This window comes from Cicer arietinum, chromosome 1 (assembly GCF_000331145.2).
Source record: "Cicer arietinum cultivar CDC Frontier isolate Library 1 chromosome 1, Cicar.CDCFrontier_v2.0, whole genome shotgun sequence".
NCBI lineage: Eukaryota > Viridiplantae > Streptophyta > Magnoliopsida > Fabales > Fabaceae > Cicer > Cicer arietinum.
In genome coordinates, this window is record NC_021160.2 from 1,173,839 (window position 1) to 1,188,337 (window position 14,499).

At 28.8% G+C, this 14,499-nt stretch overlaps 2 protein-coding genes and 1 long non-coding RNA gene across 4 annotated transcripts in view; 2 read left to right on the top strand and 1 right to left on the bottom strand.

Annotated features, from left to right (window-relative positions):
* The window catches only part of LOC101492676 (uncharacterized), a 4,566-nt gene extending 572 nt beyond the window's left edge, over positions 1–3,994 (top strand). The window contains exons 2-7 of one of the 2 annotated variants that reach the window (XM_073370990.1): positions 1–176; positions 1,478–1,644; positions 1,789–1,913; positions 2,329–2,389; positions 2,983–3,031; positions 3,677–3,994. The exon at positions 1–176 is cut by the window's left edge and continues 12 nt beyond it. In XM_073370990.1, the coding sequence (XP_073227091.1) occupies positions 1–176; positions 1,478–1,644; positions 1,789–1,913; positions 2,329–2,389; positions 2,983–3,031; positions 3,677–3,759 (661 nt within the window). In that variant the 3' untranslated portion in view covers positions 3,760–3,994. The remainder of the gene's footprint in view (positions 177–1,477; positions 1,645–1,788; positions 1,914–2,328; positions 2,390–2,982; positions 3,032–3,676) is intronic. The other variant, XM_004485544.4, reaches the window with a different exon arrangement.
* Positions 3,995–8,348: 4,354 nt separating this feature from the next.
* Positions 8,349–14,137, top strand: LOC101493012 (pyruvate decarboxylase 1-like). The gene is made up of 6 exons (XM_004485545.4): positions 8,349–9,024; positions 9,117–9,280; positions 12,145–12,795; positions 12,882–12,999; positions 13,359–13,547; positions 13,639–14,137. Exons 1-6 carry the CDS (start codon positions 8,368–8,370, stop codon positions 13,804–13,806), a joined length of 1,947 nt encoding a protein of 648 aa, XP_004485602.2. The 5' UTR covers positions 8,349–8,367; the 3' UTR covers positions 13,807–14,137.
* LOC140919435 (uncharacterized) lies at positions 8,438–10,149 on the bottom strand. The gene is made up of 2 exons (XR_012162054.1): positions 10,020–10,149; positions 8,438–9,291 (listed from the first exon to the last, which is right to left on the bottom strand). It is a non-coding gene; the product is annotated as an uncharacterized lncRNA (long non-coding RNA).
* Positions 14,138–14,499: the final 362 nt, after the last annotated feature.

Genomic DNA, 14,499 nt, shown 5'->3' on the forward strand with positions numbered 1-14,499 from the left:
TCTTTCCCTCCCACGTGAGTCGCCTCTCAGAGTTGAAGAACCTGATTATCACGGTATCAAGCGTTTCATGCTCAAGCTCATGCTTTTTTATAGTAAACAAAGCAGGTCTATTCGCGGTGCTAATGTTGTCTACCGAAGAATCTTATCTCAAGTTGATAAACCACCCATTTATGAAGGTTCATTTTCCTCCTTTCACTCATTTAGGTCATCTTTTGATTAATTGAATGTAATTAAAAAAGCTTATGACATGTTCATACATTGTTATTTCCATAAGCTCTCTCCAGAATAACTTATGAAAATAGCTTATAGTTTATATGAAAACAATTTTACTTTATTGTATCTTTTATTCATTGTAGAAATAATTTATACATATGTACTTATATAATAAGCGTTTATGCTAATTTCACAACACAAACATTAGTCATTTGTGTGCCTGTGCATCTTGGTTGTTTAGTTCGAGACTTGTGGCCGTTTTCTCTCATATTCACTCTACTTGTTTCCCATATTGGGATGTTTTAGACTATGTAGAACCGTCACTTCAAATTAAAGGTGTCGGACATTGATATTGTGATTATATATAATCACTTCTAGTTTCTCAAATTATGATCGGTGTCTACATGACTGTGTCAGTGTTGTGTCTACTATCTGTGTTTATGTAAATGTTTCATAGGTTTTAGACCCCCCAACTGAATTTTATTGTGGGACATAAATATTCCCTTCACTTCCCTATATTCTCTGGCTCATGTTTATCTTGTCTTGTTTCTCTGTTGAATTTTTGGAGATTTAAAAGCTAGTTGTTGAAGTGTCTATGTGTGTATTACTTTGGCCGATTAAGTTCATGTGTCTTTCCCCTTGTTTTTATTTGGGGTGGCTTTCAGTGAAAATATTTTCTGATTAAAGAAAATTTAGATAACAACAAAAGCCTTTTCATAGTGGGTAGGAGTAGGATCGACTGTATGGATCAAATGAATGTCCTGTCATGAATCATGTTCAATGATAGACAATTGGCCTATTGGGTTATCTTTAATGTGGTCTACCCTCCTTAACAAAGCTATTGCCCTAAGAACCTAAGCTAAAACTCTAGTATCTTTTCTACAATAGGAACTACCTCGACTTTTTCTCTAATGATTTCGTCCCTAATGATCAAAGAAAACTTAATTAAACTAAAAACTATATTTTATGGTCTTTTTCTGATTATTAAATTATCAAAATCATATATCCTCTTTTTGATACTTTTTTTTTCTCACTTTTAAAGTTCCAACCATTTAAGTATTAGTAAAGGCAACTGGGAAAAGCTTCACATTGTCATTCCCAGCATGTCTCTGGTGGCTAGATGTACCATTTTCTCAATTTATATGTTTGCAAATCAATCAGGGTGAAGTAATTACGATGCAGAAGGAGTTTGATTTGGAATAGCGCTTGTCAGACTAGTGTTGTTGTGTGTAACATTCTATAAGCTTCTCTCTTCTGCTTGCAGTGTTTAACTTGGAGAAAACATTCAAAACAACATTCTCTTTGCTTGTACTTCATATGTGGTTTTACTTGCGTCGCATTAAGCAAGAGGGGAATGAGGGTGTTGAATTTGGGCAGTACCTTTATGAGATTTACAATCACGATTTGGAGCTTAGAGTGTCCAAAGCTGGGGTGAGTTGTCTTCTACAAATAGATACAATATTTTTATCATAAATTCCTTTTTGTTTTTTTTTGCAATTTTCCCAAAATAGTTTGATTACATGTAGGAATTGGCCTCTCTTGGTAAATTGTGGTGAATTTAATTTGAAATGACAGGTTAACCTACTATTGATTAAGTGGATGAAGGAGCTCGAGAAGATTTTTTATGGGAATATTGTTGCTTATGATGCTGCCATCCTTCCAGAAGCTAAACCGAGTGATTTCACTAATGTAATATGGAGGTAGGTTTATATACAAACTCATCCTCTTCACTGCTCTTTTTGCACCTATCGAAAGTAGGAAAAAGCCAATTAATCATTTCTATGTTTAACGTTGTTGAAGTAATGGGTTTTAGATAAAAGGAGGAGAGAAAAAAACAAAATTTGAATATTATTGATAATAACTTGAATCTAACTTGATACAAAAGACTAACCCCTTTATATAGCTATACAAGACTCCTAATCCTAAGTAAATAGAGAAATCAGGAAATAATTCGTATAATATTTATTAATATACAGCTAAATAAGAGATAATCTAAGATACTCTAGATTATAAACTGATCATATGAAATAAACTAATATCTCTAATATACTATCAAAGATATTATAAGATATTGTCTTATAGTCTAACAAAAGTATATCCATATTTTTTTATCAGGAATATATTCTCTGATGATGGTTCTTCAACACCAGACGAAGCTGCATTGCCATCAGTGCAGGTATATCTTCTAAATGATGGTAACATTTTTCACCTTATTTGTGGAAGACATATTGTCTTGTGTGTGACTTCTCTTATGTAAGCTTTTGGAAATAGGACATTTCCTCAAAAGTCTATCTAAGCCAAGATGTTGAACCTAGAAACCGATTCAGGTCATACAATTTATTGGCCGTTCAGCAGCATTCACCAGTCATGCTTCATTCAACTGACAGTTGACTTGAGACTCTGGGTTTAACATGTTGGCTTGGCTTGAAGAATTGTCCCTTTTATAATGAATATTCTTTAACATATTCTCATCATATTGGAGTCTGTTTGCTTTTCAAACCAGGGAGCTTATAGTGATTATCACTTTCATCTCACGAAGTACTTGTGAGATTGTGGGACTTTTCTGTTGCTAGAGCTTCCTGTCTTTTCTATTAATTGCTAGAGCTTCCTGTCTTTTCTATTAATTGTTTTGTTTTTCTTGGTTTGCTCTGCCTTTCGTGTTTTTGATCAAATACCCGATGCTTATATTGTCTTCACAATGCTTACTTTTTTTCCCTCAATTATATTGAGTATGACTACAATGATACTGAAAATAAAGTTTTTATATAGGCATTGGCCAGGTATGCTCGACGGGAAGTAAGTTGCATGACTTTAACAGGTAAATAATAACTGTTTCTCTTTGCAATATATTATTGATCATGAAGTGGAAGAAAATTGATTGGCTAATGCCTACTTCTGCATACTGGTTGCTAAAGTGGGAAGAAGAGATCACTATCTCAATACACGTCTCTCATTGAAAAACCTTCCCTAAAGAAGGGTTTTGAGCCCACAAATATAATATATTTTTTAGGAGTTCAGTTTTAATTCCTAAAGAAAATTTTGATCAATTTGTCTAGTTCCATACAATTTTTTCATAATTGATAACCACATGCTAGTTTACCATCAATACATTTCTAAACGTTCTACCAATACTCTTTATGAACTGCACTCCGCCTTTTAACTAGACGGTTTTCAACTTGCATTATTTGTTCCCTTGTGTCTGTACTGATCTAGTTAGAAGCATAGAATTTTCATCAAGTCATGTAATATTAGTTATATAATGCTCACTGCACGTCACTCTTGACTTCCTGCGAAAACAGATTATGTCGAACTTGAATTCTCCATGTGTGATAGCTGTTTTACCAGTAGAATACATGAAATTGTGAAAGATATGCTTATGAAAAACTATGCAGATCTTATGGAGATTTTACTTTTTCCCTCTTTCAACTTTTTATTTACTAAGTCATGGAATTTGAATGGGCAGATAAAGAAGCACTACTTTCTGGGAATTTCATGTTTACCTCTTTGAAGCATGAGAACAAAAGCAGAGAGGGGCCTCAATTATAAAGTAATGAGATTTCTAAATTTCCAGTTAAGTAAATGTATAATACATGCTGTTCTTATTTTTTAAACAATTTTTTTCTTCAATAATCACGATAAAAGATTTTATTGTTCTCCATAAGGCTTTAGTATTTAATTAGCTCGATGTTGAGGAACTAGAATTTTTATATTCTTGCTCATATAAACGAGAAAAGAAAAATGCAAAAGTGATTAAGAAATGTTGATTTTTTTCCTCCTTTTACTTTCTGTCCTTTATAGAGCTTGATAGCTTCAATTGTCTGCCGCATTTATATGAGGCATCACAATGCAATATATATTAAAAATTTAAAGGAATAAAAATCAGAAAAATTATAATTAATCCTTTAAAGAATGACTCCAATGCTGCTTGACAATTCCTATAGGATCCCCTGTTCTCCCTCCCATTTCCCCTCCTTTGAAGGTCTTCGAGTTTGGGTGATTTCTTGAAAAAGAAAATGTGTGAAATGACCTCAAAAGACTGTTTTTTTTTTTGCTTGAATACCTGGAGTTTTTGAAGGAGATTCAAATCTTAATATATTGTAGCATAAATATTGGCTTATCATCCAAGTAACACAATTGTCAATTAATAAGAGTAATTTAATACAAATATTATTCTCTTTTTAAATTATACAATTCTTAATCTGTGTGGAAGTGTAAAAAGATCAAATAAATATATTATTGTGGGACAGAGGAGTAATTGCTTAGATTTAGATTTATGAGATGTAATATTTATTGTAAGAGTATCAACAATCCATAAAACTATTCCATTTGAGATCTGTATAACTTCAATGGATTGTTTGACTTGATTGGAGCTTATTTGTTGCATATTACTCTTTCTGGCCCACATTGAGCGACTCATATAATAGTTCAAGTACACTTTTGTTTCTTCTATTTTGATTGAAACAAGATTTTAATCGTTATTGTAAAATTCAGATATTTAGTTTCTTTATTTCATAAGTTTCAAGATTTTTTTTCTACAATCCAATTTGTGATTTATTTTTTATGGTGTGTCATATTCATTAATAATGTGAAAATATTTGATGATATTGCATCACTGATTTACATAAAAAACCCGGATACAACTTTTTTTTTTTTAATTTAATTAATCAAATGTAAACCTGTTTTTTTAAATCCATTAATTTTAGATCAAATTAGCAATGCAATAATTCTACATCATTAATGAATATATATATCATAAAATAAAAACCATGTGGGGAAATAAACCCACTAGAAACATAAGACGGAGAATTTGGTTTCATAAAAAAAACACCATATGGGAAAATAAACTTACTAGAAACATAAGGCAGAAGATTTAATTTAATAAAAATAACTGTAGCTTATTATATTACAAATGGAATAATAAACACAAGGAATTCATGGAGGGTTTGGTTTCATAAAAAAGTGAGGTCTAAACTCTAAAAACATCATAAGTAGTAATAAGATTCAACATAAACATAACTCCTTGAATTAAGGTTGCAACTTACATATCCCATATTCCCACACTAGGCCTCCACTTCACCTACCCCATCTCCTTATTTGTAGAATGGGTCTGCATCTATCCTTTCCCCATTTGTAACACATGACTTAATATATCTTCTCCCATATCTATATTTGGTTTATACATCTCTTTTATTTCTAGACTGGGGTCTGCTAGGTGACCCTTCCCTTAGTTCAAATGCAACCCACACACATACTGAGGTAGCATCCTTTGGATTAAAATTTATTTAATGGCCATGTCACTACTTGTAAAATATGGGAAATTTATTTATGAGTAAATTGTTTATTACGTTAAAATTACAAATAGTGTAATATATACTCTATTTTAGTAAAGAATAATACAAAAAGATACATAAAATATTCTACGGTGCAAAACTTAAACGTACTGCAATACAAAAACACAACATTACAACATGAGCCAAAAATAAATTACATAGTAGCATTAAAGTATTTCATCGAATTTTGTCAAATCATAATTAAAATCTTTTACTTTAATTTTGATCTTATAAAAAAGAATATTTTGACATGTTCCAATATCTACAAACCAAATAACTTCAAAAAAATTCACTTTTACATTATTCAGATTATTGTTAACAACATCGTGTTAACTGTTACCATAATTTTTCAAATGAAGAGTTTTATTATCATAAAAATCTTCAAGAAAAGTACGAAAGGACTACAAAGTTGAAATTAGGTGGATAATGGCATACTTAAAGTGTTAGTAGGTTTTTTTATACGTAATCTAATTTGTTTTTACAAAATCTATTTGTAAAGTGATGATTGTCTATACGGTTAAATACATTTTCATGTCATATTACATTCAATATAAGACTCTTGACATTCTTGATGTCTAGAACTGAATATCTATATTTGAAACTTGATCAAAATATTATAATATCGACGAATTAATAGTAGATGACTCAATATATTTTGACACCACTTTAAGATTTGAATTGAGTCTAACTCAATTCCTACAAAAATCAGCTTGTACGATAATAATTATACTCACTTTTAAACATATTTTAAAACCATATTATATTATATTCAATATGAGACTTTTTAACTCTTTAACCCACAATGATTTCTTATTTTTGGAGAGAAATAGGACTATTAGTTCATTTCCAATCAAAAGTATGAGAACAAGCAAAGTTGTGGCTATCGGTGCAAATAAATGAGTTACCATAATGACTTGTCTCTTTTACAAAACCAAATTAATTGTTGAAAATAAGGGTCTAAGTCTTGCATAGACTTATCAATAATAACACCATACCTCAGACTCAAAAACTCTAACGTTATGAATGTTATCCACCACACTATCTTTGCATCAAGTTCGAAGGCAAAATTGTACACATTCATTTCGTTCATCCACATGTGCAACCTTCTTTATTTCCCTACGATATTTGCCTACGCCCTACATACCTAAATGTGTATATGCAATGCAATGGCAGTCCTCGGCATGTAGGGTATGCGGCTCCAAATTTTTAAAGGTATTAACTTTTTGTTTTTATTTTTTATATACAATATAAAAAATTACATAATAAAAAAAAATTGAAATTGATAGATTATTTTTACTCATGTTCATATGGATAGATATGTTGTGTAATCATTTTTTTGATTTAATTTAAAATTTTCAATGTTCACTTATTATATTTATTTGTATATATGATTAATAAAAATTAATAACTTGTATAAAGAAATGAAACACCAAATTTAAACTTAGTACATAACATTTAAATTCTCCAAAAGCAAAATATATGGATCAATAGGAATGGAGACACTTTTAGAAGTTCATGCTAAATATAATTTTGGAACCTTGTCACTTGAACCCATATGAGAGAGGATGATGATGAGAATAAGCTGATGTGTTAAGATGATAATATTAATTTCTATTATCATTTTTTTCTATTAAAAACATAGTGTACTGGTTAAATGTTTTCTTAATCAATTTTGACTTAGTAGTAACTAAATGTGTTTATAGTTTCAAACCGTACGGAAAAATATTAAATACTATTTTTTTAAAATTGAAAATTAAAATATATTTAGAATTAAAAAAATAATAATTCTACTATCATAATTGCTCAAATAATAAAAAAAACCAAACTAATATATATATATAGTCTAGACTTTGATCCATGTTTTTAACATTTTTTATCTCCCATCAGAAACTAACTACGAAAAGTTAGGTTAAGAAAATAAATATAAAAATATTATATTGAAAAGTGGTCTATTCAACTTTTTTCATACCAACTATTTGTGTTACAAACCAAACGCATATTCTCACAATTATTATTAAATGCGTCAACTATTTTTAAGAAGACTAATCAATACAAAAATTACAACTATTAAATTACTTACATATTAAATTAATTAAATTAATACACTATTTTTTCATAATTATAAACATACCTTTATTTTAGGAGGAAACTTTTATTTCAAGACTTAATCAATTTTTATATATAATAAAGATTGTAAAATCTGGATTGTGTAATATTGTAGTAGTATAAGTTATTTGCAACATTGATTCTAATATTTGGAAGTTACAAAAGTGGGCTAATGCTTTAAATAAAAACCTAATCAGAGAAAAAAAATTATAGATATGAAAAATAGAATGTCTTTATTAGAGATGGCCAATTATTCATTAGAGATAAAATATTTCGTCTTTGTTAGAGACAGATCGATGCCTTTTAGTTAATTTTTTTTTACTCAACTTTTTGTTAAATGTTAATGAGTGGAAAAATTGATAATAGAAAGGGTGGGAAGTCTCCTCTCATTTTTTTTTTAATACTTTTCATAACTTTTTTTTACCGGAATTCTGTTTCTCTTTTTTTCCTGAATTATTTTCATAACTTATACTACGATTGACTGAGTTACGTGAGAATTGGGTTTTTTACTTATTTATTTCTCTTTCATTTAAATTAACTTTTTCAAAATGATATTGACAAAATTGAATGTTAACACAAAAGTTATCCGTTTGGGAATTTATATTTGGGACCACTTGTTAACTACATTTTTTTTAATTCAAGTAACAATTCATTAGATGAAACATATTTCACAAATTCCTATAAATACTCCAGCAATTTGAAGAAAATACACATTGGCATGAAAAATAGATTCTACTCTATTTATATCACATTGAGTAGTTGCATTGGGTTGTTAGGATCCATATTCCTCAAACAAAGTTCTCTATTCAAACTCATCAAATTAATCTCTTATACATCAAATTTTGTATCTTTGAAGATGCCAAACATTACAACATTAAAGAAATATCCCAATGGAGTTGTCCCCAACCATGTTGATGTCCCAAATAATGTAATAAATGGTAACCATAAACCTTCATTGGGTCCAATAACAAGTGACAATACACTTGGTAACCATCTTGCAAGACGTTTAGTTGAAATTGGAATCAGTGATGTGTTTGGTGTCCCTGGAGATTTCAACCTTGCACTTCTTGATTATTTGGTAGCTGAACCTAAACTTAATCTAATTGGATGTTGTAATGAATTAAATGCTGGTTATGCAACTGATGGGTATGCTAGAGGTAAAGGTGTTGGAGCATGTGTTGTTACATTTAATGTTGGTGGACTTAGCATTATTAATGCTATTGCTGGTGCTTATAGTGAGGATCTTCCAATTATCTGCATTGTTGGGGCTCCAAATTCTAATGACTTTGGTAGTAACAAGATTCTACATCACACCATTGGATTACTTGATTATAGTCAAGAACTTCGTTGCTTTGAACCTGTAACTTGTCACCAGGTAACTTACTTTCTCACAACATTATAGTGTAAAAGTTAAAGAGTGTGGTAGCTATTTACATTATAAATATTGTATTAATGTGATTATTTCAGGCTGTAATAAACCACCTAGAAGATGCACGTGAAAAGATTGATACAGCCATTGCAATTAGTCTAAGAGAAAGCAAGCCTGTATATATAAGCATAGCCTGCAACTTGTCTACCATCCCTCACCCTTCCTTCATTCATCACTCTATCCCAATTTATTTGACTCCCAGGTCAGTGTAATCTAGTCATTCATATTGTAGTATTGATTGATTAGGCAATACAATTGAAAAAATATAATAAAAAGTAATACAGGGATAATAATAATTAAGGATTCACCCGTGCAATTTTACATTTTTAGATCGGTTAAAATGTACGTTTTGTGTTGTGACTTTGTAGAAAAAAAGTATTTATGGCTACATTATATATGATAGCAAAGTTTTGCAAGCCATAAATTAAATTTGAAATCCGAAATTATATCTACCTAACAGGTTTCCATTGAGGCAACAACCACAATGACATTAACCAAATGCCAAAATGCACAAAACTGAGAAACAAATAAGAATGAAATTAGTCTCTAACAGACTAGTGGAAACTTATCAGTTATTCATGGCATAAATAATTAATATAATATCATATAGTATTAGCTAATATTAAATCCCATAGCAATTTTGTTTGAACTAATAACATTATATCTTTTAACTCATTGGGATTTGTAGATGGTGTAAGCGTCTACCAAGCGCATTCTAAGGTTTCTTTGCAACATGTTGTTGATATCACTCCATATAATAAGCTAGTTTCTACTTCTATCTTCAATGTGAAATATTAATTTTGTTCAAGAATTCAAATATAAGAAACAAAGAATGAATGGGTTAGAAATCATAGAAGATGAAACTCAAGAACAATTGCGATAACTAAGTGCAAGAATGAAATTATGAAATAAATTCAAAATTGAAAAATAAAGAAACTGACCTAAACTGAAAGCAAGGCACAACTGGGAATGGCAAGGTTCTCTCTCGCGAGGAAGATGAAGCAAAAAGGAAATATTTTTAGGAATGCGTAAATTTTTTTTTAAATTTTAAATTTTAAATTTTTTTGTAGGAATGCGTAAATTTCAAAAGATATTTTATGATCAAAACTTTAAGAATTCTTTAATGAATTTGTAATATAAAATTTTAAAATATTTTATAAATTTATAATATTAAATAATAAAATATAATAAATATATTATAAAATTTAAATAAGTAAAAACAAAACTAATACACATATGTAATTATAATACTCCTCTATAAATTGGCATATTGTTTACTAAGTGACTCTATTCATCGTTTATAGCATCCACCACCAACAACTTATTAGGATCCTCCATTATCCAAACTTCTTAATTATTTTTATCTCTCTTTTCTCCTTTGTTATTTCCTTTTTATAAATCTCTCATTTATCACTAATACACCAATAATAATAATAATAACAATTTAATAATAAAAATAACAACAATCTACTAAGTACTACCACTACTAATAAATAATAATAATAAGAGTTAAATAATTTTTTTTACTAACAATTAAAGAAATTTTTAGTCCATATAAAATTTTAAAATATCATTTTTAATCTTTAAAAAAATATTCTCAATATTTTAGTCCATAAATAATTTTTATTCAATTTTAGTGTCTATTTTAAAATATAAATTATAAAAAATAAAATTTTTAACCTCTAAGAAAAATCTCTATAGAATCAAAATAATAACGTCAAACTCTAAACGGTAGACCTCAAACCATATTAATAATAACAACAACTACACACTTAATAAGAAAAACAATTTTTTTATGAATAAAAGTCCATTTTGGTCCCTTAAAAAGTTTGAGAGACTCAATTTAACTATTGAAAAAAATAAAAGCATTTTTTAATTCTTAAGAAAAACAAATCATACCAAATTAGTCTTATTGTATCCACAATTAAAAATTTTAGTTTTTTTTTTCTGACTTGTGAGATGACTCATCAACTTGATTATTCCACATGTAATTTCTATAAAAAGGACAAATAAGTCATTAACAATAATTAAAAATAGTTAATTAAATCCCTTTTATGGACTCTAAGTTTGTTCATTTAAGACTTAATTTTTTATTATTATCAATGACTTAATTGTTCATTTTTATAGAAATGACAATAATCAAATTGATGAGTCATAAGACAACTCAACAACAATAAAATTCAATTCAATGTGTTGGTCTGGTTTTTTTTTTTTTTTTTTAACTACAAAGTGCATTTATTTTTATTAATGACTAAATTGAATCTTTCAAAATTTCTCAATAAACAACTCAAAACATAAAAAACATGTTAATTGAGAAGAATACTAACATGACAAATATAAAGAACCCAAATCAATTTTTTTATTCAACAAAAAGCATACCAACTTGGCATCAACAAAAATCAATGATAACATGAAAAACCAACAAAAATACGTCAATGTGAGGAATACATGAACAAAATAAAAAAAAAATAATGAAAACCAACAAAAAAATATGATAAAAGCTAACAAAAGCAACCTACAAGGAATACATGAAAAACAACAAAAATATGAAGAACCAACATAAAAGATGAGAAAGAAAAATAAAAACCTGACAGATACAATAAGAGATTCAAAATTTGTGGAAAGCAAAAGCATAATTGTTGAATGAGTCTCAAGGGTTTTGGTGAGGTTCTTGAATGAGAGCTATATATATTTTCAACTAAAAAGTATCACAAAATCCATTCTACTAAAAAATCCATCAAAATCCGTATGTTTTTTAATACTAAGAAACAATTTTTAAGTTGTGAAAAATCTCATTTGAATATCATCGGATTTTGTTTTTGTCTTTAGAAATCCCAGTGCAATACACACTATAAGCTTACCTGATAAGTTAATTTATTTCTATATGGATTTATTTTAGGCATAAATTACAAATATAAAATTTTAGAGCGGTCCGTTTATAGGTTTGTGTTAATATTCTGGTTGTAGAGGTTGATTGTCAGTCTCGTCTCTGCCTTATTTGTTAAGTCAGATAAACTTAAAAACTATATTTTGTAGTATTGATTATGATATTTTTGTGTTGTTCAGAGTAACAAACGAACAGAGTTTGGAATTTGGTGTGGAGGCAGCAGCAAAGATATTAAACAAGGCAATAAAACCAGTAATGATAGGTGGTTCAATGATGCGAAAGTCAAAAGCATGTGACACATTCATGGATATGGCAGATGCATCAGGTTATGCAATTGCAATTTTACCTTCAGCAAAAGGAATGGTTTCAGAAAATCATCCTAATTTCATTGGAACATATTGGGGTGTAGCTAGCTCTTCCTTCTGTTCAGAAATTGTTGAATCTTCAGATGCTTATTTACTTGCTGGTCCATTTTTTAATGATGTTACTACTATGGGATACACATTATTAATTAAAAATGAAAAATCAATTACTGTTTTTCCAAACAGAGTTGTTATTGGTAATGGACCTACTTTTGACTTCATTTCAATGAAAGATTTTTTCAAAGCACTTTCCAAAAGACTCCAACGCAACACCACATCAATTCAGAATTATCGCAGAATTTTCGTCCCTGATGGTTTACCAATTCATTCTAAGACAAAGGATCCATTAAGGATTAATGTTTTATATCATCACATACAAAATATGTTGTCTTGTGACAATGCTGTGATTGCAGAATGTGGTGATGCTTGGTTTAATACTCAGAAATTGAAACTTCCACAAGGATGCGGGTAACCATTTTTTTATTCAAATTTCATTAAGAATATAGTAATATAAATCATGCCAATATTTCATTGCTTTTTATTTTATTTTATAGGTTTGAAGCTCAACTGCAATATGCATCATTAGGTTGGTCCATTGGTGCAACTCTTGGTTATGCTAAAGCTAATCCACATAAGAGAGTCATTACTTGTATTGGTGATGGTGGTTTCCAGGTCATTCAATTTCACTCTTTCAATTGATTAAACTTTGTCAATAGTATTAATTCAAGACGACTCAGTAATATTTATTGAGATCTAAAATAAACTTTAAATCAATGTCCTTTATTTATCAGTTCGGAACTTAATTATACGCTTAATATTATCTTACTTTATTTTGAATGAGGCTTTAGAAACATATACAAATTAGTTCAATTGTAAAAATAAGGACAAAAAAGAATCTATATGAAAAAATGATATTCATTTTATATTATGATTTTGATATGTAAAAATGAATTAGACTCACTAAAAACTAATAGAAACTTAAAAAAACAAGTTAAAATGATTAACACACTAAATTTGAAATTATATTTCAGATGACCGGCCAAGAAGTCTCAACAATGTTGAGATGTGGATTAAATGTGATAATCTTTCTAATCAACAATGGTGGTTATACAACAGAGGCAGAAATTCATGAGGGGCCTTACAATGTGATAAAAAATTGGAACTATGCTGGACTTGTTGAAACAATAGATAATGGTGAAGGCAAGTGTTGGACTGCCAAGGTCAGGCATTTATCTTAAACATTAGAAAAATATTATCAAATAATCAAATTCATATATTTTTAACAATGCTAACCTTTTTATGTATTTGAAGGTACATTGTGAAGAGGAGTTAATAGAAGCAATAAGTACAACAATGGAGAAAAAGAATTGTCTATGCTTCATTGAAGTGATTACTCACAAAGATGATACAAGCAAAGAACTTCTTCAGTTGGGAAATACGATTTCTGTTCTCGGTAGTCGTCCACCTATTGATTATTAACATTATAAATATCTGAATTACTAAGTTTTTTATATAAACAAAAATGTATATATATGTATTTAGTCAAAATTTCGACTAAATATATGTAACTTTTTGTCTATATAAAAATAGAAGGAGTGTTATTTTTCAAAGTTTAACATGCAAGTATGAATTGTATGATGTGAGGGAAAAAAACTAGTCACGGTTTCTTAATCAATAGAGACAAAAAAAAATTATAGGAATATCGTAGAGTTACATTTGATTTATTAGTAGAAATTTAATGGTCACAGTTTTATTTTGTGATTAAAGTTCTTATTAAGTAGGAATAATAAGAAAATGTTTCATGCGTCTATTTTTTCATCTCTCAATTCTATTTACATTTCAATTCTAGATGTAGTGTTATTCTATGGTTTTATATCATAAAATAAAACTTTTGCTGCATGTTTTTTTGTTTCTTTAGTTAGTGTCTTTGGTTTTGAAAGATGGTTCCATTTTCCTCTTTCTCTAAGTTTTTAGTTGTAATCATCAATTAACTCTTATAATTTGGGTGATAATATATTTTCAAGGAAGAAAAAGTCTAGTCACAATTTCATAATTAATAGAGATAAGAAAAATAAATAAATTCATGAGGGTAATTGTAAGAGTTTCATTGAAGTTATATAGTAGGAATCCAATGGTCATTAGATAGAATAGTCTTAACAATATTAAGAGTTT

Coding starts and splice junctions, on each gene's coding strand:
- LOC101493012 (XM_004485545.4), top strand. CDS start 8,368: ATGAAAAATAGATTCTACTCTATTTATATCACATTGAGTAGTTGCATT. Junction 9,281..12,144: donor CCAATTTATTTGACTCCCAG/GTCAGTGTAATC, acceptor TGTGTTGTTCAG/AGTAACAAACGAACAGAGTT. Junction 12,796..12,881: donor AAACTTCCACAAGGATGCGG/GTAACCATTTTT, acceptor TTTATTTTATAG/GTTTGAAGCTCAACTGCAAT.